Consider the following 26,172-nt stretch of genomic DNA (forward strand, 5'->3'; position numbering starts at 1 on the left):
TTGATGCTATATATTGGCCACGTGAATAATGCTGCATAGGAGTGCAGCTATCTCTTCCAAATTTTGGGTTTATTTTCCTTTGGACAATACACAGTAGTGGTATTGCTGGATCATATGGTAGTGAAGAAATTGAGTATCAAAGAGGTTAGATAACTTACTTGTTCAAGTGGTAGAGTTAAAGGTAAAACCACAATTTTTAGACACAGCAAAAGAGGCCCAAGCCCCTCTGCATGTGAAATTGACTCATCTGAATGAGGCTGAATGTGGACAACTTCAAAGCCTATTTTTTCAGTGATCATCTCCCTAGGTTCTGCATCAAGCCTGGTTGCCAAGTCTAGATTACCTACCCGCTGGTCAGACCTATGACTGTTTTTAGCAACTCTGAGGTATTTACTCAATAGTATAGAAAGAAATCTGTGAGTGAAAAGCTGTCTGTCATCTCAAGCACACTCTGCTGGTTTATCAGATTCTGGTCTAGTACATTGTGTTTGAGCTATTTTGGGACTCTCTAAATTATAGGTAATTAATACATGGATTTTTTTCTTTTTCCTGCATGGTAACATTTTAATTGGAAAAACCAATTTCACTTCTTTGTGCAATTCATTCTAGTATCCCTTGAGTCCATATAAATTTGTGCTTTGACTTCTTGGTTCTCTCTCATAAGAGTGAAATAAACTTTTACTGTGTTCATTTTCACTTCTTTTAGGAGAGTCAAGATTTTACCTTTTCCCTAAAAATTATTCTTAACCCATACTTTATTCTTCAGGAACCTTCTATTTTCTGCTGAGATTGTAGTCAGGTTATTCGTTGTCTTACCATCCCGCCTGATTTGGTCTGGTTCCATAATTTTTTTTCCTCATAAAATTCACTGTACTAAAAATATGCCAGTTGGTCCCTACAGCAACCCATAATGTCTATTCTATTTTTAGGTCCAGGACTTTAAAAAGTGGGGTCATGGATCTGCTTGAAAACAAACCTTTGCTTCTGAGATGAAAATTCAATATTTAGGTCTTAACTTAAAGAATTAACTTATATGATAAAATGCTGCTCAGAAGAACACTATCTGTTCAAACTGAAAATGCATAAATGCTGTTTTTACTCTAGAACACTTGCATACGTACATGCGAAAACATGTATAAGAACGTTCATATAAGCATTATTCCTAGTTATTTTTAAAATGGAAATAAATACACACCAATAGAGGAATAAGCTGCTTTGTAGTATAAATAAAATGCAAAGTTTGATGGAATGATGTAGATCTATATCGTGACTAACATGGATGAATTACAAACTACTGAATACAAAAATAAGTTACAGAATAATAAGCATAATATGTCATCATTTAGGAAAAAGCACATACACACTGCAATATATGTTTATAGCATCAAGAGCAATCTGGAAGTAAATACACCAAATTCAAATAGTTACCTCTTGTAAAGTAGGGGACAAATGATCTAAGGGGGCAATTGGAAAGGTGTAAAAGAGACTTTAATTTTATCTATAACTGTGTAATTTTTATAGAAAAATGCATTCATACATTAACTATATAACTAAAGTCACCTAAAAAATAGAAATCAAGAATAACTTTTGGGTGACCCAATATTGGGGCTTCAGACACATTAGAATGGGGTCCCCAACATTTGGGAAGAGATCATGGTCTTTCTATCAAACCATGAGACCTTTGCAGCTGGTTGAAGGAAACGTATTACATTTCCCAATCCAAGATAAATATGGATTATTTACTCAACAGTCCTGTAGTAAATTTCTATTATGCTTCCATTAACTGTCTAAGTAATCAACTTCATAACAAAATTGCTTTTGGCATTATATTCTAAATAACTTTTTTGCTTTACCCAAAATAATTCTGAATTTTAAAACATTAGGTAAACCTTAAGGATTAAAACAGTACTATTATAAAAAGGAGTATGTCCAAAATAAAATTCCCATAGCAATTTCACCTTTCCTGTTTTTTTTTTTTTAATGGAGATGCAAAACAACAAATTTAAAGTTTTTTTTTTTTTCTCTCTCTCATCTACTAGTGAAGATCAGCATATGTCATCCCAAAATAGGCCACTTTGGCACAGGGATTTTGAATTGATGGTGATTAAGGAACATCAAACATAGCAGAAGCTTGCTATCCTCTCCCCTCTGCCTAAAAGCAGGGTATGAATTTCACTTTTATGAAGGAAATTTATATCTATAAAGCAAATTTCCATATGTGAACATGTGCTCCTCTCCTATACCCCAGGAGACTAACTCTAGAGACCACTACTATCACCTGAGAAGACCTGAGTCCGAATAAAAAATTTTTACCAAATAATCTATTTAGCATAGATTTTCTTCCCAATGTATTCCCCTTCTCAAACCTAACACTGTTTTCCTTGTCCAGTCTCTTTTCCCACTTTATGGCCCTTTATTAAAATAGTATTTTAACAAAATTTTAACAAAAGGGTTATTATCCCTTCTTTAGGGTTTTTACTTCTCTTCTGTGAATCCTCCACCCCATGTACATATGAAATAAACCTTTTCTTCTGTTAATCTGCCATGTGTCAGTTTAATTAGCAGGTCTCAGCTCTGAAATCTAAGAAGGTAAGGAAGTTTTTCTTCTCCTGCAAGAGCATTTAGATGCTTTAGTGATGTCTAAGATATTGTAACAGAGGCTCCTAGGATTTGAAGAAGGTCCCGTCATTGCCTTAACTCATTCATTTTGTTTCTCTGACCTGTTCTCTTGGAGTTATTTCTCCTTGACCAGCTTATCCCAAATTCTAGGAATGGTGAACGCTGCAGGCAAAAACCCCATGACAGAAACTGAAACTACCTCTCAAGTGGTACTGACCTTCCTGTGGCCAGCAGGTCTCTGCATGACTAGATCTGAAATAATGATCAACCAGACCCTAATATGCCCAAGATTGCTTAACCACACAAACTTCTTGGCCTGTGCCTTTGTTCTCCTACATAATCCTGGAGCTATTGTTAGTACCCCTAAGACAGTGCTTAGGATGCTAGTCCATCTCCCCAGGATTGGTCATGCTGAAAAAAATTTCTTTCCTGTTTCACCACCATGCATCTCTTTGCTACTTGGATTCTTTCTGGGGCAAATGACCAGACCTGGTCTTTTGGGACCTCTGAAGATCTGGGCTAGGATTCCACTAATACTAGTTAAGTAATGGTTTAGAACAGTCTTTTCAAATTCACAAAATTACTCAGATAATCAAACTAAAGGGCTAGTCAGAATGTTAAAATGATTAATGATCTCAAATTATTTTACTTATAAATGTATCATATTAGAAATATGAATACTGCATGCAACAGTAAAAGCATTATATGTTTATACAAATATTTATATACTTGATTCCAAGTTTTGTAATTTCATAACAACAATCAAGAGACTAAAACTCCAGAATAACACTGGCTGAAGTCAATGTGACCTAATGGGTAGGTTGATTTGAAAACAGTGAAAGATAATGCCTGTTTTTTTTTTATATGTGCCACTGGAAGTAAGGAACTGCCATGGACTGAGACTTGGAAGGCTGTGGTAACAACAGGTTTCAGGAGGAAGGTGAAGATCAGTTCTGTTTTAGACATGTTATTTACATTTGAGATGTCTATGAGATGTCTCTGAGAGGATTGCAAAGTGGACAATTAGATTTACAGTCTGGCATTGAGGAGAAAAGTCTAGATTGGAAATATAAGTGTATTAAAACCCAAAACTGGCAGAATCATCAGGTAGTCAATATCGGTAGAGAAGAAACAAACATCACCAACTGAGCCCTGCAGTATCCAAGAAGCAAGAGATCAGGGAGAGAAGAACCAGAAAAAGAGACTGTGGGGGAAGGAGAAAAACAAAAATAATGCCAGGTCCTAAAAATGAAGAGAGGAAAGTGCACTGTGGGGAAGAGCTTTTCCACCTTTGTCAAATGCTGCTGACATGATGAGCAAGAGGAGAACAGAATGTTTGCTTTGCATGCAGCAGGCAGAGGTGACCATGCCAAAGCAGTTCTGCTGGAGGTGTGGTGGGTGAAAGTCTGACGGGAGGAAGGGAAGAGAAAAATGAGACGAGCAGGGCTAGAGATGAGAAGTACAGACAATATTTTCAAATGTTTTCTACAAAGGAAAGCAAAGAAGTTGAGTAAGGCAGGTGGAGAAAGGAGGATCAAGAGAACTTTTTTAAAGATAGGGAAATAATAGATGTTTATGGCTAATCAAAATAATCTTATAAAAAGAGAAAAACAATGGAGGAGAGGGGAGAACGGCTAGGATTACATACTAAAGCAGATGAGAGGAACTGGAGCTGGCCTAGTGGAAAAAGCTGACTGTTATCTATGGGAATGACAGGACACAGAATTTAGAAACTCAAATGCTGAGGGTAGGTAGATGTGATGGTGGAAGTTTGCACACATTCCCTTCTGACTACTTTAATAAAGAATAAAGAAGGATACAAGATTATGGGCTGGAATATGGAGAGGGAGTAAGTTATTAGAGGTTTGAGAGGAGAGAAAAAAGGTGAAATGGACAAGGGAAGCACAGTGAGAACACCAGTGAGCACGAAGTACCAACTTGAAGTTCCCAAACCTAGTGGGGAAATGGGAGTTTTGAGATGAGACTAGATTCCCCACTTCACCAATTACCTCTGGGTTCTTTTCTCACAAATTTTGAAGAATAAAATCCATGGACAATCACAGAAAGGAAGAGTAAATGCAGTAGGATTTCTTTAAGCTAGAAAGATAGAACTCCTTCCTTGTGGGAGGGGGCCTGATAGCAGAAAAACACATTTTGGTGTGCTAGCTTAGGAGCTTTAATAAGGTAGAGCATGGAAAATCTATGTAAAACAGGCACTGAAGACAACACCAAAATCACTGATCAAAATCTCTGTAAAACAGGCATTGAAAAGTATCAAGGCTATCTCCTTCCTATAATTTCCATTGGGTTCACAGGCACTGTCCCTTTTTCCCACCTCTGGGACAAAAGAGTTGCCTGGAGGCATACCCACAGGTGAGCAGGCCTGCCTGTTTTAAAGGTTCAGTCTGTTAGCCCTGGATTCAATGATCCTCTCTTGTTTGTGTTTTTTTGTCTCTGTTACTGGTCCTTTAAGACATGGGCCATGTTCTGTTGATCTTACTTGTACAGTCTCTTGAACAGAGAGATCTTGGCTGAATGGGTCACCTATAGGTATAAGCCTAAGAGAAAGAAAGGTTGCTGTAACACAACCTGGCCTTTGAATGTGTTTTCTGGATTATTATACAATCTTGAAGTTGAAGTTGGTCTGTCAGGGGTAAAGTATATGAGACAGATCCTGTATGTATAGGCATTTAGACAGTAAGGGGTCTGTACAGTTGGGAACTAATACTGAGGTGCCAAAAGGCAATGCCTCTGGTGTGCAAGGATAGCAGGACACCAGAAGAAAGGGTTAAAAAAGATTTTAGTTAGCCCCAGGCAGCTGCAGATCATCTCACAGTGGGTCTGTGGGTCAAGGACACTAGCCCTAAGCTGGGGGCATGGGGGGTGGAAAACTGCCTGGGCTGTAGAAAAACGGTCAAAGAGAACCTGGCCTCTGCCCTGCCTTCCAGCCCCTTTTGCCCATTGGGTGGAGGCTGTTGGACACAAAGCATGCAGCAGTAGGTTCCAGCACTGTCGGTTTATGACCTGGGGAAAGGAATAGTCTTCCTCTTAAGATGTGACAAGACACCCCATTTGGCTAGGGGATATCCATCACTAGGGCAAAGCCGTTCTTGCTATAATAGTGTCCCATCAAACTAATGCCTGGGGACACTAAATAAATAACTGCACCCAGAAAAGAAAAAGATAGAAACTAAGGACAACCTGTGTTTTGTAGGCAATCTCAGCAAAGGGATCTTCAAGGAAGCCTAAAGAAAAGGCTGGAAAGGGCCTCCTCCATTGCATATCAATATGCCTAGTATGAAAGAAAAGCCTGAGAGGAGCCTCTGGGTATAATTGACAGTGGAGAACTCAAAGTTGATGGCATTGTGATAATGGTAAGGGAGATAGGTCAGGCTCAAAATATCCTGTGCTCCAACCCCTTGAGAGAAAAAAGATTAAGACACAGTTTTTATATATAATGAGTTGTCCAAACCTCTCCTGGAATGAAATTTGTTGTGTAAATTAAATTCACAGATAACATTCTTAAGGATTGTTTCAGAATATGAATTTAAGAAAGGGACCAAAACTAGAAAAGATAAAAGAAAGTTATAGGTATGGAAATATGTTTTAATATGAAAAATTAGAAGGTAAAAGAAATGCTTCTGGATGAGAAAGTATTTTGTCTGGTAAAGTAATATTCTTGGGCTAAAGTCCAAGATGAAAGAGAGGATAAAACGAAGGACGCAGGGAAATTGTGAATGTCTAAGTAAGTTGCAGAAGGTTTGCAGAAGGTATATCTTAAAAAATTGGTGTTTGTGATTAAATTAGCTATAATTAGCACAAAGTTATTTGAACTTTAATGTACTAGTATGAAGCAAAGTCTGAAACATTGATCTACTCTCATCTATCAAGATAATTTTCTTATATTTGTTAGGTTTTATTACTTGTGGAAACTAAGTCTTAAAGGAATTAGGGTTTGTACCTGTTTTAAAGTCTTAAATGATTACTTTGTAGGTGGTTAAACAAACAACTTACCTTAAATATATTCAACTAGGTATATGTATGCTTCTGAGAACTATACCTGTCTAAGCCTGTCTAAGTGTTATGTAAAAGTTTATAAAATGAAAGTTTATGTAAGTTTAATGGCAAGATAAACAATAAGTGCTCTCTTTTATATGTATCTGATATAGAAGGGCCACACTGTCATATATCTGTTTGCTTTGACTAAGTGAAGTTTTGATCATTAACACTGTTTCCTAAGTATATACTTAGGGCTATCCTTTGATTTTTGTTAATGCATACAGACTTGTGATTATTGTTATCATACACTCTGGATTCTAAATTATACTTTAAAAGTTAAACAGTTAAATGTAAAGCTTAGGAGAACACTTTGCCAAGTCGGTGTTCTCCAAACTAAAATTATGTGTACCAAAGTCTCAGATTTGTATAAAAATAACAAATTTGGTTGGCTCAAGTCCCCAAGAGTGATCTCTGAGGAATCTCAGCTGACTCTTAAGAGTAGAGAGGAACAAGGTTAGTTTTGAACAACTTGGTCTTAAACACCTGGCAGAAAAGTATAGCCTAAGCACAGTCCTACATGGATATTTAAGAGGGAAAACAATGTTTTTTTTAATGTAACTTAAGATGTACACTTGTATCAGCCCTACCAAAAGTAAGTAAGCTAAAGGCTATAAAGGAAGGGTTCTTGTGTGAGAGTGCCTAATAATAATGATCACACAGGACTCTAGAGTCACAAATTTGTCCTTAATTAATTTGAGTCTGATCTCATAGAACTACAAATCTTCCCAATCTCTTACACTGACAAACTTGATCTGTTTTTCACTGATAAGATTATGAGTTACTGTTTTCATAGACTGGATAAAATACTAATTGCTTTTGTGTTAATTGTTACAAAAAAGTAATGCTTTGCTGTCTTGTTTATTGTTGGCTTAACATGATCCCTGCCCTATGTCTGCCTTGTCCAGTCACCTGCCATCTGCTGCTAAGGACCTCTGGACCGCTCTGATGCTGAATGCCCTTAACTGTCCATGCCCCACCTGATAGAGAACAAGGACTTTGGATTACTTCCCCCAAATTCGCCCCTTTTCAGCAGGAAGCAGTTTGGAGACATCATTGCCCATTTTTGCATAGAAATGGAATACAGAAATTGACAGTGGGGAAATGTAATGGTAGTCCACTTCATGCTTTAAATATAGCCTTGCTGCTCTGTCACTGCGACTTATTTTTAAAATGGACATGTTTCTTTCTCTTCCTCTTTCCCAGCTCCTCCCTAATCTCTCCCCTTCTCTAATCTCAGGGGAAGAAGGATTATCTTTCTTCCCCATCCTGGCAGATTAATCTGTCCTTGAGTACACACCCTCCATAGAAACAAAGTAACCCAGACTTTGGGGATGGTACCTGATGATCTTAAAAACGACTATCTCCCAAATTAACAAGTGGATTACAACTACAGCAAAGAACCGGTGGAATGTAGCCTTTGAATCACCTCTTTGAAAGCTCCCATTCCTGCTGATGGGCAGACTCACAACCTTTGAGACAGGAATACCCCGTGCTTCTCCTTTGATAGCCAAGCAATAAACCTTTTTCCTATTTCTTAAAACCATGTCCTCATTATTGGATTGACATCTGGGACAAGGACAGAGTTTTGGCAATAATATCACCTATGAAATTTTTACCTGTGTCTCTACAAATATACCTACACACACACTTATTTTAATTCAACCAGGTGCTAGGCATAAAATAACAAAACAAAATCACTTTTTATACAATAGAAAATGACAAATGTATATTTCATATTTATATCATATATTGCACTTCACTGAATATACATACACACACACACACATACATAATGACAGGGCTGTACACACAAAAATATGTACCACTACTTTATGGGTAAAAAGAGATTATAAAGAATCATTCTGACTGAAGACATTCATTTTATGTGCTAACTTCAGAAGTAACTCTCCTCTAAGATATAACTGAATCATGTAAAAGCATTATTAAGAATGCTTTGGGGGTTTTCAAGATGGCGGACTAGAGGGCGGCTGCTTTTCATGTTGCTCCAGGACTCAGGATTCAAAAGAGGAGATAGTGAGAGACTTGGGACCAACTCAAAGCCACCGGATGAGTCTCTCCCGTTGGGGAGGCGTCCCGGATGGGGCAGTAGCACCGGAATGCAGGGAACTTTGTGAAGTAGAGTTGCTCGGCGAGACGCCCCTCCCCCCACTGGAGCAGTAAACACGGACCACTGGGAACTTTGCAGAGGAAGCTGCCCAGCACAGCGCTTGGTTTCAGAGTAAACTGCCGGGCTTCGGCGGCTGACCAGAGGACGGCCTGCATAGACAGGCGATTAGGTGCAGAACAGGGTCCCAGGTCCTATGCGGCTTTTCGGTGGAAGAGCTGCCAGAGTCAAGCTGAGGGGCGGAGCGAAGGTTCCAGGACTGCGGGCAGATTCTCTGAGGAGAGGCAGCCTGAGACTCGTCTGCGAAGGGTGAGGCTCCCAGGCCCAGGAGGTAGGTCCGGGCCCCTGGGAATGTTGTCTGGGAAGGCTGCCCTGCCCAGGCGGCAAGATACCCTTCTCCCCGCTGGAGCAGTGAACGCAGACAGCGGGGAACTTTGCAGAGGAGGCCGCGGGGCACAACGCTTGGTTTCGGAGCAACCTGTCGGGGCTCCGGCGGCTGCCAGAGGAAGGGCAGCGAGCTGTTTGGACTCAGAGCAACCTCCTGAACAACAGTGGGGGGGCGTCCTGAGGAGGTGGAGGTGCACAGTGAGTTGCTTGATCTCCAAGCGCCCACACAGAACACCGGGTGGCTGCCTGGAGGAAGAGGCGAGCGGCGGGTCACTGGGGCTTGGAGCATATGTACAAGGCTCCAGGTGGCTGCTCAGAGGAGGGGTTGCATAGCCAGGCGATTAGGTGCAAAGCACGGTCTGGGGACCTAGGCACCTTTTGGTGAAAGAGCTACACAGAGACAAGCTGAGGGGCGGAGCGAAGGTTCCAGGACTGCAGGCAGCTTCTCTGAGGAGGGGCAACCTAAGGAGACTCATCTGCGAAAGGGTGAGGCTCCCAGGCCCAGGAGGTAGGTCCGGGCCCCTGGGAACGTTGCCTGGGAAGGCTGCCCTGCCCAGGCGGTAATTGTGGACTGAGGGGAACCTCTAGGAGGGGAACTGACCAGCGAGACCTCCCCACTGGGTGAGTCTTCCCCGCCAGGTGAGGTTTTCCCACAAGGACGGTAAAATCAGAGACACAGGCCCAAACAGGCCTTGCCTCAGCCCACAGCCTAGTTCCCCTTTGGATGACCATTGGTCAACAAGTGGAGGCACCTCTGCCCACTAGTAGGGAATATACCCCACCTGAAGACCACCACCCCTAGAGAGGCAGCTTCCTTGGGGAGCACCACATTATCAACTTCCTCCAAGACTTCAGGCTACTGAAGGATAAGAGGAGATACACTAGCAATCTTCAGGGACATCATAAGTCAATAGAGGAAATCTGCAACATCTCAGCAGTCCACTGATACCTGAACGACATGAGAAAACAAAGGAAGAAAATGCCTCAAACAAATCTGGATGTTACATCAATAAAATCCAATGACACCATGGCAGAAGAAATGTCAGAAAGGGAGTTCAGAATGTACATAATTAACATGATAAGGGAAGCAAAAGATGAAATGAAAGAGCAAATGCAGGCATTGAATGAACGCACCAATCGACAGTTAAAAGAGCAAATACAGGAAGCAAAAGACCATTTCAATAAAGAGTTAGAGATATTGAAAAAAAAACCAAACAGAAATCCTTGAAATGAAGGAAACAATAAACCAAATTAAGAACTCCATAGAAAGCACAACCAATAGGATAGAACACCTGGAAGACAGAACCTCAGATACTGAAGACAAAATATTTAACCTTGAAAATGAAGTTGAACAAACAGAGAAGATGGTAAGAAATCATGAACAGAATCTCCAAGAACTATGGGATATCATGAAAAGGCCAAATTTGAGAATTATTGGGATTGAGGTAGGCTTAGAGAAACAAACCAAAGGAATGAACAATCTATTCAATGAAATAATATCAGAAAATTTCCCAAATCTGAAGAATGAAATGGAAAATCACGTTCAAGAGACTTAGAGAACTCCAAATACACAAAATTACAACAGACCCACACCAAGGCACATTATAATGAAAATACCTAACATACAAAATAAAGACAGAATTTTAAAGGCTGTGAGAGAAAAGAACCAAATTACATTCAGGGGGAAACCAATACGGATATCAGCAGATTTTTCAATCCAGACCTTAAAATCTAGAAGGGCGTGGAATAACATTTTTCAAGCCCTAAAAGAAAATGGATGCCAACCAAGAATCTTATACCCAGCAAAACTTACCTTCAGATTTGACGATGAAATAAAATCCTTCCATGATAAACAAAAGTTAAAAGAATTTACAAAAAGAAAGCCAGCATTACAGAACATTCTCAGTAAAATATTCCATGAGGAAGAGATGAAAAACAAAGAAGCAAATCAGCAAAGGGAGGAGCTACCCTAAAGGAACTCTCAAATAAAGAGGAACCAAGTCGTGTCAAAAATAAACAAATAAATGAATAAAATGAGTCAAATGACCGGGAATACAAATCATATCTCAATAATAACCCTGAATATTAATGGCCTGAATTCATCAATCAAAAGACATAGACTGGCAGATTGGATAAAAAAGAAAGATCCAACAATATGTTGCCTGCAAGAGACTCATCTCATAGAAAGAGATACCCATAGACTAAAGGTGAAAGGATGAGAAAAAACATACCATGCACATGGACCCAGCAAAAAAGCTGGGGTATCCATCCTCATTTCAAATAATGTGGACTTCAAGCCAAAGTTAGTCAGAAGGGATAAAGAAGGACATTTCATACTGCTTAAGGGAACCATAAATCAGCAAGACATAACAATCATAAATATCTATGCCCTAAACAGTGGCTCACCCATGTATGTCAAACAAATCCTTCTCAATCTCAGAAACCAAATAGTCTATAATACAATAATACTAGGTGATTTTAACATGTCTCTCTCACCACTGGACAGATCTTCCAAACAAAAATTGAACAAAGAAACCACAGAACTCAATAACACAATCAATAATTTAGATTTAACAGACATTTATAGAATATACCATCCAACGAAGAGTGAATACACTTTCTTCTCAGCAGCACATGGATCCTTCTCTAAAATAGACCATATATTATACCACAAAGCTAATGTTAGCAAATACAAGAAGATAGAGACACTTCCTTGTATTCTATCAGATCATAATGGATTGAAATTAGAAATAAATGAAAGAGTAAAAAACAGAAATTACTCCAACACCTGGAGATTAAACAATATGCTATTATATGATGAATGGATAACAGAAGATATTAGGAAGGAAATTAAAAAATTCTTAGAGGTAAATGAGAACAAAGAAACATCATATCAAAATCTCTGGGACACTATGAAAGCAGTACTTAGAGGAAGATTTATTTCATGGAGCACATTCAATAAAAGAAGTAAAACTCAACAAATAAACCACCTAACACTACAGCTCAAAGCCCTAGAAAAAGAAGAACAGAGCAACACCAAAAGTAGTAGAAGACAGGAAATAGTTAAACTCAGAGCTGAAATCAATGAAATTGAAACAAAAGAAACAATACAAAAAATTGACAAAATAAAAAGTTGGTTCTTTGAAAAAATAAACAAAATTGATTAACCTTTAGCCACACTAACAAAGAGAAGACGAGAGAAAACCCAAATCACCAAAATTCGGAATGAACAAGGAAATATCACAACAGACACGATTGAAATACAAAACATAATTAGAAGCTATTTTGAAAATCTATACTCCAACAAAATAGAAAATTCCGAAGATGTCAACAAGTTTCTAGAGACATATGAATTGCCTAAACTAAACGAGGAGGACATACACAATTTAAATAGACCAATTTCAAGTAATGAAATAGAAGAAGTCATCAAAAGCCTACCAACAAAGAAAAGTCCAGGACCTGATGGGTTCTTAGCCGAGTTCTACAAAACCTTTAAAGAAGAGCTCATTCCAATACTTCTCAAAGTATTCCATGAAATAGAAGAGGAGGGAACTCTCCCAAACTCATTCTATGAAGCCAATATCACCCTGATACCTAAACTAGACAGAGACACATCGAGGAAAGAAAATTTTAGACCAATATCCTTAATGAACATCAACGCAAAAATTCTTAACAAAATTTTAGCAAATTGCATACAAAAACATATTAAAAAGATAGTGCACCATGATCAAGTGGGTTTCATCCCAGGGATGCAAGGTTGGTTCAACATCAGGAAATCGATAAATGTAATTCACCATATCAACAGACTTAAAGTCAAGAATCACATGATTATTTCAATAGATGCAGAAAAAGCATTTGATAAAATACAGCATCCCTTCATGCTCAAAACACTAGAAAAAATAGGGATAGTGGGAACGTTCCTTAACATTGTAAAGGCCACCTACGCTAAGCCCATGGCTAATATCATTCTAAATGGTGAAAAACTGAAAGCATTCCCCCTACAATCTGGAACAAGGCAGGGATGCCCTCTTTCACCACTCCTATTCAATATCGTCCTTGAAACTCTAGCCAGAGCAATTAGACAGACCAAAGAAATTAAAGGGATACGAATAGGAAAAGAAGAACTCAAACTATCCCTATTTGCTGATGATATGATTATATACTTAGAGGAACCAGGAAATTCCACCAGAAAACTCTTAGAACTCATAAGTGAATTTAGTAAAGTAGTGGGATATAAGATCAATGCTCATAAATCTAATGCATTTTTATACATAAGTGATGAATCTTTAGAAAGAGAAGTTAGGAAAACTACCCCATTCACAATAGCCTCGAAAAAAATAAAAGACTTGGGAATCAATCTCACAAAAGAGGTGAAAGACCTCTACAATGAGAACTACAGAACACTAAAGAAAGAAATTAAAGAACACCTTAGAAGATGGAAAGATCTACCATGTTCCTGGGTAGGCAGAATTAATATTGTCAAAATGGCCATACTACCAAAAGTGCTATACAGATTCAATGCAATTCCAATTAAAATCCCAACGACGTACCTTACAGAAATAGAACAAGCAATCGTGAAATTCATCTGGAAGAATAAGAAACCCAGAATAGCTAAAGCAATCCTTCGCAGGAAAAATGAAGCAGGGGGTATTGCAATACCAGAACTTCAACTGTACTACAAAGTGATAGTAACAAAAACGGCATGGTATTGGTACCAAAATAGACAGGTAGATCAATATACAGAATAGAGGACACGGACACAAACCCAAATAATTACAATTTTCTCATACTAGACAAAGGGGCCAAAAATATGCAATGGAGAAAAGATAGCCTCTTCAACAAATGGTGCTGGAAAAATTGGAAATCCATATGCAACAGAATGAAACTAAACCCCTATCTCTCACCATGCACGAAACTAAACTCAAAATGGATTAAGGACCTCAGAATCAGACCAGAGACCCTGCATCTTATAGAAGAAAAAGTAGGTCCAGGTCTTCAACATGTCGGCTTAGGACCAGACTTCCTCAACAGGACTCCCATAGCACAAGAAATAAAAGCAAGAATCAACAACTGGGATAGATTCAAACTAAAAAGCTTTCTCTCAGCAAAGGAAACTATCAGCAATGCAAAGAAAGAGCCTACAGAGTGGGAGAAAATCTTTGCCAATCATACTTCAGATAGAGCACTAATCTCCAGAATCTATAAAGAACTCAAAAAACTCAACACCAGGACTACAAATAACCCAGTCGACAAATGGTCTAAGGAAATGAACAGACACTTCACAGAAGACCTACAAGCAATCAACAAACATGGAAAAATGTTCAACATCTCTAGTAATAAGAGAAATGCAAATCAAAACCACCCTAAGATTCCATCTCACCCCAATTAGAATGGCGATTATCAAGAATACAAGCAACAACAGGTGTTGGTGAGGATGTGGGGAAAAAGGTACACTCATACATTGCTGGTGGGGTTGCAAATTAGTGCAGCCACTCTGGAAAGCAGTATGGAGATTCCTTAGAAAACTTGGAATGGAACTACCATTTGACCCAGCTATCCCACTCCTTGGCCTATACCCAAAGGACTTACAATCAGCATACTACAGAGATACAGCCACATCAATGTTCATTGCTGCTCAATTCACCATAGCCAGATTGTAGAACCAACCTAGATGCCCTTCAGTTGATGAATGGATAAAGAAACTGTGGCACATATATACAATGGAATATTACTCAGCCATAAAGAATGATAAAATTATGGCATTTGCAGGCAAATGGATGAAACTGGAGAATATCATGCTAAGTGAGATAAGCCAATCTCAAAAAACCAAAGGAAGAATGATCTCGCTGATAAGTGGATGATGATACGTAATGGGGCGTGGGAGTGGTTAGTTTTAGGGTTAGAGTTAGTGTTAGGGAGGGGGGCAAGAATGCAGGAAGGAAGGACTATATAGAGGGAAAAGAGGGGTAGGAGGGTTGGGGGGAAGGGCAAAAATAACAGAATGAATCAACCAACATTGCCCTATGTAAATTTATGATTACACAAATGGTATGCCTTTACGCCATGTACAAACAGAGAAACAACATGTATCCCATTTGTTTACAATAAAAAAAAAAAAGAATGCTTTTCAAGTTTTTAAGTATTTGCTTATTTCTAAAGCATGCCTAAAATACTAAGCTGTGGATATGGATATCTTATTTTTATAAAAAGAATTATTTTTATTTTCAGTTTCAAAATTTATCTTAACAATAGATTTTAAGAAAAAGACTTGAACTAGGGATAGAATAGCACTTGCCTAACATGTGCAAGGCCCAAGTTTGATACCCAGCCCATTCAAATAAAGAAAGATAAAGAAAAAGATTTTTTTTAGCATGAACAAAATCAATCGACAATATTTTCTGGAATCAAAAAAAAGCACTAGTTACAATTTGATTTTTTGTGAAATTATTTTAGCTATTTTGCATTTTAAAGTTATGCCCCAAATTATTAGATTTAATAGTTGATAATTCAGGTTGTAAAATACAGTGCTATACATCTTGGTTGCACGTATATGCAAAATTTCAGCTGAGAAAAAGTAGAACATGGAATTTGTCACCAGAACTAAATCTAGATCACAAGAAAAGAGTCATACAACATGGCTCTAAATATAAGTTTCCTAACAACTGACATAAATCCCCTGTCCTGGAATTTACAATCTGTGATACACTGCCATGGTTGAAGAGAGGGGAAATGTGTACATGCGAACACACAGGGTCAGTTCTCCTTTTCTAGGAATGTCAGAGGAATTTCTCAAAGACAAATCTTTTGGATTCATTTTTTAAATTATGATTTGTTTTTGTTTTTGTTTTTTTGGTACCGAGGATTGAACCCAGGGATGCTTAACCACCACATCCCCATTCCTTTTTAAATATTTTATTTAGAGATAGGGTCTCAGTGAGTTACTAAGTGCCTCACTAAGTTGCTGAGGCTGGCTTTGAACTCGAGATCCTCCTGTCTCAGCCTCCTGAGTTGCTGGATTACAGGCATGTATCACCACGTCTGGCTAAATTATAACTTGAAATCACAGATAATTAATACATATCACTTAAAAGAAATATTAACCTACCAATTGTATTAACTTTTCTTTTTTTCTCACCACATTTAGTTGAGAAAAACAGTGATCCAAATCCTCTGTTAAATACATGAGGCCAAACATTAACTAGAATTCAGGACCTTTATCCTTAGTGTTTATCACGTCCAATAACCTTCAGATCTTCCAAATCAAATAATCATTTAATCAAGCCTAAGACTAAAACTTTCTTCCTTAAAGAAGTAATTTTAGACTAAATCTATTCCACTCTGATTAATCCTTTATTACAAATGGATATCCTTGTTAATTGTTACATAGAAATTTAACTTAATAGAATGAGCCAGGTCATCAGGATTGGTGGTTTATACTTTCAGTGTCACTATAAACCTAATCATTATAATAATATTGGATATGAATACAATTTCCTTAAAAGAAGACAATTATCCCTATTTAGTTACTTATTTTTAATTATTACTGGGGAAAATAGAAGGATACAGTCAAATATAGAAGTAACCTATCACCTCTAATTTTCAAAATAAAGATACATATTTTACATATCCATACTTAATCTTCACTAACAATCAAACTTAAAAATTAAAGACTGCAATATTCAAATATGTAAGGATGGTTACAATGTGGAAAGAGATTTGGTCCACAGTAAATCTTTTGCACACAGAGCAGCATTCTCTGCCCTCCAATTTACCATTAAAATTTGTTTGTAGCCACTTGGTAAGCTGAGGCAGGAGGAACACAAGTGCAAAGCCAGGTTCAGCATCTTGAGGCCCTAAGTAACTTAGTGAGATCCCATCTCAAAATAACCAATAAAAAATGGTCTGCAGATGTGGCTCAGTGGTTAAGTGCCCATAGGTTCAAACCCTGGTACCAAAAAAAATTTTTTTAAATAAAATAAAAACTAGATTGCTAATTTTTTTGTAAAAGAATATTCAACCAGAGTGAAAATAAGCACTACATTCTTCAATTTAAGAAATAAATGCCAGTTGTACAATTTGTTTTTCTGACTTCCCTATGCTTATATGCCTGACTTTAACCAACAGTATAGAATGTGAATGGTCTAATTCCTCAGATGATGGCAGTATTTGGCCAATCACATCACAAAGCTAAATCAGAAGAAATTATTTTCAGAGACTGTCAGAGCCATCCGCTCCTCCAGTATTCTACATTGTATCTGCATCAAGGTGGCTCACCGGAAGGCTATACACTTAGCCCACATCAGCTTAGCCCTTTAAAAATGAACTTCACTGACCTGTTGTTCCTTAATGCTATCTATGCCAACTGAATTTTTATTAAAGGAATTTAGTTTAGGAAAAAACAGGATCATATTAGCTTTATTGATCTTTAAAGAGTTATATAATTTATTACTATGAAAAACTTTTCACACAATTACATCTATCCTTAATCAGCATTGCAATCAACTCCTCGAGTTTTCTATTTTTATTCCTTTCATTATATTTTCATTTGTGTGGCTTCAAATTCTTTAGAGAAAGGCATAGTATAATTATTTCTCAATAAAGATAATGGTGCTATGAATAAATACTTCATGTAATACTGTCAATATCTCATTTTCAGTGAAAAGTTATGTCTAGATAGAACATGAAACAAAATGGAAACTTTTATTTGATAGTATTTTAAGTTCTTGCTACATGTAAAATTAATCATTCTTGATGGTGGCACAGTATCAATGAAATTCAATCAAGCACTACATACTGCATACTTACATATCCAGACTGTACATTCTCCAAATAAACTGCAACTGGACATTCAAAAAACAATCTCATGAAAGTCCTGCTGAATTTTGTAAACTTGGTTCTTTTTGTAACTGTACACTTCCAAAGCTATAGTGTTTAAACAAGATGTCACAAAAATAAAATTCCATTTTTACATTTTTATCCATGAAGCAACTCTTTTAAATAATGTATCACCTAAAAAAGTTAGTTGCTATGATTCTATTCTATTTCATACATAGTCTATATTCAAATTTCTTGAATTGTGCTCAAAATTTATAGATTTTAAACACACACATACATATATACATATATGTATGTATGTGTATGTACATACACAACTTCAGGATTCAGTCAAGGTGCATACAGTGAATTTAGTTACTACTTTTCTTTTGTCTCCTTTAATTTTCTATGGTCTCACCACTGTTTCACATTTTATGATAATGACATTATTTATAATCCCAAATAAATGTCTTAGAGAATGTACATATACTGGGTTTGTCAGATTCATAATTCATGATTTGATTTTAGTTGAACATTTTTGACAGAATACTACGCAGGTAACATTGTATGCATCCACTGTATAACTTCTGGAGGCATGTGTCTCAGGATGCGTGTGTCAATTCATTCGACTAGAAGTAATACTAAATTAGTTAAGAGTATTATTACCAGATCTCCCCATCATAAGGGTGGGTTTTTCTCTTTGCGATTAATAAATAATTGGTGGTTCGATATATTGAGATCATGTGAATATCCTATCCTGTTCAATTATAGGCTTTCACTCATGGCTTTAACATCTAATTATGATTCTTGTTATAGTCAAATAAAAGTGTAAACTAGTGTTTTATAATTTTATCATTCTTTCTACATTTTAACTGCCATTTCCCTGTAAAGAACAACTTTACATTTCCCTCTTCTTTTTCACCTTTTTGTATTGGGATGGGTTATTATTTTTAAAATTTTTTGATTAATTAAAAATTTTCAAATGATCCTTTAGTATCATTATGAACTTATGAATTATTTCATTCAGTGTATTAAAATCAATTACTATAATACTATCATTATTCTTTTTCTTCTATTTCTAACATACTGAGGATTGAACCCGAGGGCATCCTGCACTGAGCTACATTCCAGTCCTTTTTAGAGACAGTCTCACTAAATTGCTCCAGCTGGCCTGGAACTTCTGATCCTCCTGCCTGTGCTTCCTGAATAGCTGGGATTAAAGGCATGCACCATCATGCCCACCTCATTATTCTTTTAGATGTTCAAATTGTCCCATATTTTCTTGTGGGAATCCTTCAAGCAGGCTCCTGTATCTTTTTGACATGTCCCCATTGGATTATGAGCATTCCTTGCTTTCTAACAACAAAATGTTCAAGGATTTCTTCCCTACAGTCTGGAATCAGGAATTTCTCTGGCTCCTTTTAGGAGGAAATATTTCAAAACCAAAATCTAGGCATTCTTACCATGGAACCACAGCATCCCTTTCCATTGTCTGAGAAAGAAAACACATTTTTAAAAGTCCACAAATTCATATTAAATAGCACAATTCAAACTGAATGGCACAATACTCTCCCCAACTTTGTCTCATTCCTTCTTTATATCTCTTAAGAACCCTAGTTCCATAAAAATTCAATATAATTACTCATTTGCTCTATCTTATGCTACAGATAAATAATTTCAGGATTATTAGACAAGTATCACTACCAAAAACATAGATACTATGTATAGTTAAAGATGATCTTTTTTTTTTTTGGTCCCTCTAGGTTGGTATAGTCAGAATGCTTAAAAGCTACTTAAGTTTTCTGATAATTATGTAATAAATTGTTATAATCTTAGTTTTTTAATCACTTATTTAATTCTGTTAGTTGAATCTGTGAAACATTTACATAATTCAAAAGTCACAACAACATATATAAAAATATATTCTCAGAAGTCTCACTGCCATCCCTTTCCCCTCTCCAGTTTTACCCACCCCTTCCTTATAATGGCTATTTCGCTGGTTTCTGGTTAATTCTTCCTGTGTTTCTCTTTTGCAAAATTAAGTTTCATTTTCTTATTTTCCATTCTTCCTTACTACAAAGGACCATATATACTGTATACCCATACTGTTTCCTACCATTCCATATTGATTCAGAGGCATATTCCTTGTTCTTTTTACCATTATATTCTATTCAATAAGTCTCCTTGTACATTTAGTTTTGTCCCCAATGTTCTTCTATTACTAACAATCCTGCAATGAAAAACTTTGAACATATGTTCTTCTACATGTGAACAGGTCATTCACCAGGGTAAATCCCTAGAAACTGAAGTAGGTCAAAGGGCAAATTTAGGTATAGTTTTGTTAAGTATTACAAAGTTCTCATAAAGCCATAATATTTCATATTCCCATTAGCAATGTGTAAAAGTACCTATTTTCTCATAGGCTGGTCAATTAAGTGTAAGTACACTGTAAGTTTTTAAATTTCTACCAGGCTACAAAGTGAAAATGGCCTTTCTATGTATTTTCATTTGCAGTTTTCTTGATTTAGCAACTAAGTTGAATGTCTTTTCATATATTGTCATATGCGGTATCTTCTGGTGTATTATCCATGCCTTGTTCATTTTTTATACCAAGATTTGTTATATTTTTCTTTCAATGGAAAAAAATATTCTAATAATCTTAAAATAACACCTTCAAACTGTGTTTTTAAAAATAAAGAATGGAACATAAATCATGAAATTACTGAATTAAAATAAATTCACTGAATATACTAGCATCACTTAAAACTACACTATCATATTCCATATGATGTTTGGAATAGTCCATAAAGGAGTGGCAATTACATCAAGTAAAATGTTAAGAAAAATGCATTCAAGTAACAATTTTACGATGACAACAAACATACTTGATCAATCTTCAAAGAACCAAGCCTCTGGTGAAGGTCAAAATTTGGAAAAAAAACGACAGAGAAGAATTTTGTTGTAATGGTTTCAGTATACCTACCTCACAAGTACATGTAATTCTTCGAGGATGAGGAGCTTCCTGTTGCAGCTGATATACTGTGAGAAGGCAGAAATGAAAGATCAGTTTCCCTTATGTAGACCTTAGGAACATATTAGGGATAACAAACTGGCTGATGTCTATATTCATAAGAAAATTGGTATAGTCCTATTTGCTATTACATTAAATTATGCTGTGAATGAAACAGAGCACAAATAAAAATAAATTTAGTGGAAGTTTAAGAGCAAGCACAAAACAAAATCTAAATCCACATAAATATCTTTTTACCTTATAACAAATCAGTGCTGGATACTTAGCTGTTCTCTATAACCTGTCATTTATTTTTTCTAATTTATTGTGGCTGTATTAAAGCATACCTCTGAGATAAATCATCAATGTTGTTAAACTTGAAACTAAAATTAGGACTAATAGGCTAGAAATAACACATACATTTATATTTCGAGCATCTATTTTCAAATATAATTTCCCCTAAAAGCAAAATTTCAGAGACAAAAATACTACTACTTATTCACTTCATACCACTAGGTATTCAATCACTTATGCCATAGGATTAAATGCAGCACAAGAACGAATTCACCTACTAAATTAACTTGCCAAAAGAGCTGATAAGTTTAAGTGTATCTGAAAATGGATTAGTGAAAATTATACTGATACCAATGACCTACTTTCAGCCTTGCTTACTTCAGGATTTTTTATTTAAAATGAAAAATGAATGAATAGGATGTGTGGCTGTTGAAACAGGTATGTTTAAACTTGTTCATCTCTTGAGATTTCTTTTTCTGTTTCTAAATATATAATCACATATAAATGGATTTAAATTAATACTGTAGTTAAACATTTAGATGTTTTGTCAATATAACATTAAACTATCCAAACATCTGATATTGTCAAATAATGCATGACTCATTTTAACTGAATATGATTATATTGGTTCCATCTCTGACCATTTTCATTCATATATGCCAATGGTACATATATAAAATTAGACTTTATGTATACATATATAATTAGACTATATGCATGCATGTTTATGTACATATATAACATATACTGAGAACATACATAGACACACTACTCTATATTGCTACCACTGTGTAAGTCAGTGACTTAAAATAATTTCTGCCACAGAGAAAGTGCTCAATAAAGAATAGCTATCATTACATATAGGTGACTGATACTAATACATATAATCCCTATAATAATATTTTATTACCAGGATACATTTAAGTTCATCACTAAGTTATTACATCAGGGTAATGCTATAATTTAAGAGGAACCAAGAAGATATACTTTTCATGTTTGAAAAATAAAAAATAAAAATAAAAAAATAGGGCTGGGGGATATAACTCAGTGGTAGAGTGCTTACCTAAATGTGAGACCATAGTGCAGTCCCCAGTAATACAAAAATATATAAATAAATAAATAACAAAAGTACTTCCTCAGTAATGTTTGAAATTCTACTGATAGAAATGTATTCCTTTGCCTTTTTCTCATGGCTGCAAAAATTCCTGAGAGGTATACATTAAAATAATTTTAGATGCTCATATTTCATTGTGAGAATGTCTACCAAAAATATAACTCTGGCCAGGCGTGGTGGTACACGCCTGTAATCCTGCTTGGGAGACTGAGGCAGGAGGATAGTAAGTTCAAAGACAGCCTCAGCAACTTAGCGAGGCCCTAAGCAACTCAGTGAGACCCTGTATCTAAATAAAATACAGAAAAGAGCTGGGGATGTGACTCAGTGGTTAAGGTCCCTGAGATCAATTCCTAGTACCAAAAAAAAAAAAAAAAAAAAAAACACCCAAAAACAAAACTGTAACTGGGCATGGTGGCACATGCCTGTAATTCAGTTATTTTGTAGGCTAAGGTAGAAGAATCTTAAGTTCAAGGTCAGCCTCAGCAACTTACTGAGGCCCTTTCTGGGGAAAAAAAAAAAAAAAAAAGGGCTGGGAATGTAGCTCAGTGGTAGAATGACCTGGGGTTCAATCCCTAGTACCAAAAAAACAAACACTCTTATGAATATAGTTTTATTAGAGATTAAAGAGATGAAGTGAGAGAAGTTAATCCTGAGACAAAGAAGGGAAGAAAATACTGAAATTTAAAAAAATTAAAATGGTGGGTGTGGGTGTGGAGGAGTACCAGGTATTAAACTCAGGGGCATTTTACCACAGAACTACAACCTTAGTCCTTTTAGGGAGACTGAGCCTCACTTAGTTGCTGAGGCTGGCCTCAGACTTGTGATTCCCCTGACTCAGTCTATTGGGTCACTGGGATTTGGCCCTGATAGTTAAAAGAGTCCAAGGATATCTGTAAATCAACATTCCTCCTTAAGGAAAGGCAAAACATGATTTGTAAGAATGGAGGATTCCTTAGGACCATTCCTCCATACTAGTTACTGTGACCAGAAGATGAAAATCCAGATCATGTTTCAGCTTTTATCAATAGTTCTCAAAAGATTAGTTGTTTTCCTTTGTCAATAAAATGCTCTGGAAAGTACTGTGACCCACAAAAACTCACCTATGATAACTGAGTGATAGTCTAGAAGAACATCAAAAAAGTCACTAGAGTTGGGGCTGAGGATATAGCTCAGTTGGCAGAGTGCTTGCTTCACACACACAAGGCCCTGGGTTCAATTCCCAGGACCACCAAAAAAGTTACCAGAGCAAGGTAAATGTTGACTGTGATTCAAAAGTATACTGTAGTACCTGGTAAGCATCAGGAAGCATTTAGCCATTCCATAAGCAAACATTATGTTAAGCCCGTAGGAACACTGTCACATGAAAACTGAACCAGATTTCACCCTCTTTTCATCATTTTCAAAAGGTATAATTGTTTGATTTCTTTTTGTCCTTCTAGTTGCCCCAAAGGCTACAGTTCTGTTTCTCAGAGAGTTTTTATTCTTTGAACTTCACTCACAAGAGAAAAAACAATTTCTGGCAGGAGGGAAAAATCACCAATTGCAATATTTACAAACTATTCATATTTTACTTTTATAATTAGCCCAAAGTGGCAATTTATTAAAATAAAATTATCTCTTATTCTGGGAACAAAAATCAATGAGAACCCGAATTACTTCTTTAGTCAGGAAATTTGAGCAACTTAAAAACATCAATGCTTAGAATAACTCTCCACCTTTACAAAGATGTTAATATTAGGTTGCTTATTCAACAACAGACAACATACAAAAAACTTACAGTACTGTTTCTGTAATAGTAGTAGTTTTTTTAAAAAAAACTACTTTGATTATACTAACTTTATAAAATCAGGAATCTCGGGGCTGAGGTTGTGGCTCAGTGGCAGAGCGCTTGCCTAGCATATGTGAGGCACTAGGTTCGATCCTCAGCACTATGTAAAAATAATAAAATAAACAACTACAAAAAAACTTTTAAAAAAATCAGGAATCTCTTTTGCTTAATAAATGGTATTATCTAGGAAAGAAGGAAAAATGAATTAAGAACCTCAGTTCTCTCAAAGAAATATTTATTCTAATGCAAAGTATAAAGAGAAATAGAGGAATCTAACACACCTCTTGCATTTGCCTAGCATGTGTGAGGCCCTGTCCTCATAAAAAAGGAAGGAAGGATAGCTACACTTCCACATTTTGAGAAAACTATTATTAAAAAAGACCACTTTTCTTTTGCGTCTTTTCACTCATTTTTTCTATTAACACAGCTTCCTGACTTATCATCATTTATATATTCCTTTTGTCTTATAAAGAATCAGGATCATGGGCTGGGGAAGATAGCTCAATTGGTAGAGTGCTTGCCTTACAAGCACGAGGCCCTGGGTTCAATCCCCAGCACCACAAAAAAAAAAAAGAAAGAAAGAAAGAATCAGGATCAGAATAATTAGAATGCTTGAATTCTTAGCTCCTCCTTGCACTGGTCTTATCAGTCATTCTAAACAAGTGATCTCAGGGTCTACTACATGGAATTATATGACTTCAGAAATACCAATAGTATACTGATCTTGTGGAAACACTTGTACCACAATTATTTCTTTTACCCTATTCCCCAACTTTGTTGTGAATTAATTTTTCAATAATGGGTACATAATAGAATTAATCTTTATATCTAATGATCCCAGTATGCTTATGTTACTTATAACACACTATATCCCACATGATTAAATTTATTTGTATACTTACGGTAAGATTTCCAAACAGGAGGTCTATATTCATCTGTATCTGAAAGAATAAATATCAAATTAATATGACTGAATATTTATATTTTGTAAAAGATGCTTTAATCTTTAATTCATTTAATATATGTCAGTTGAACTCAATTTGTCCTAGACATTGCACTAGGCACTAAAGAGTATTCAAAGATTTTTTATCCTTGGTCCTTACTTTCTTAGACTACAGTTTTACAAAAATGTTCAAAGAAATTTACTGTATTCATTAATTTTTACAGCTGGTACTCATTTCTTAGAGCCCCAATGTAATACTCAATAGTCATTATTTATTTGGGCTTAATGATTGTTTCACTGAAAGAGCTCTAAATCATTAGAATTTTTCTTTTTCAGTCAAACTGACCAGATAATTTTAACTTCCAGAAATGTAGGGCATTTCTCTATTCTCTCACCCCCGTTCTGTTTGGGGATTCCTGTGTAACAGGTCTTAGTAACATGAAAAGAGAAGAATAGCAAGGTATCACAGATCCTAGTCCCCACCTGTCCTGGACAACCAAAGCCAGGAAATGAGAAACACCTCCATGGAAGAGAGTATCTCCCAGAACCACAAAGAACAAGGAGGTGAACACCTGCCTTCCAGTCCAGTTCCCTCACTTTGGTTGAGTGCAATAAGAGAGACTGTGGAGAGGGAAGGAAGACAAACACATGAGGGAGATGAATTAATTTAGAGAAAGGGAACAAGACAGTGTGGTCTGACTTCTCATCAGCAATGCCGAGATGAGGAATCATTCTGCCACCAGAAGCTCTGACTGTAAGACTATGTGGATAAACTGGAAGATCATCATGCTTTTGGTGTAGAAAGGTAAGGCTAGTCATATCACCTGGCTCTGTTGGCATCTAACACAAAACCATTAGCAAATCTGATTCTAGAAATCTTACCCAAGGAGGCAAGAAAAATTCTAGAAAGTTTATTCAGAAGGTTAAACAGGAAGCTCAAAATGGTCATGGAATCAAAACATTCAGACTTCAATCCCCA

The 26,172-nt window shown here is 36.4% G+C and overlaps 1 protein-coding gene and 1 non-coding gene across 4 annotated transcripts in view; one reads left to right on the plus strand and one right to left on the minus strand.

Moving 5' to 3' along the window:
* Positions 1-26,172, minus strand: part of Chn1 (chimerin 1) — a 174,792-nt gene that overhangs the window by 110,289 nt on the left and 38,331 nt on the right. For 2 of the 3 annotated variants that reach the window (XM_047547157.1, XM_047547156.1), the window contains exons 3-4: positions 25,153-25,191; positions 20,988-21,043 (exon numbers count right to left, since the gene is read on the minus strand). In XM_047547157.1, coding sequence (XP_047403113.1) covers positions 20,988-21,043; positions 25,153-25,191 — 95 coding nt within the window. Of the gene's footprint in view, positions 1-19,467; positions 19,486-20,987; positions 21,044-25,152; positions 25,192-26,172 lie in introns of those variants that run through there. The other variant, XM_047547159.1, reaches the window with a different exon arrangement.
* Trnav-uac (transfer RNA valine (anticodon UAC)) lies at positions 24,746-24,810 on the plus strand. The gene has a single exon. It is a non-coding gene; the product is annotated as a tRNA-Val (tRNA).

The sequence above is a fragment of the Sciurus carolinensis genome, chromosome 3, assembly GCF_902686445.1.
Source record: "Sciurus carolinensis chromosome 3, mSciCar1.2, whole genome shotgun sequence".
In the NCBI taxonomy this organism is placed as follows: Eukaryota; Metazoa; Chordata; class Mammalia; order Rodentia; family Sciuridae; genus Sciurus; species Sciurus carolinensis.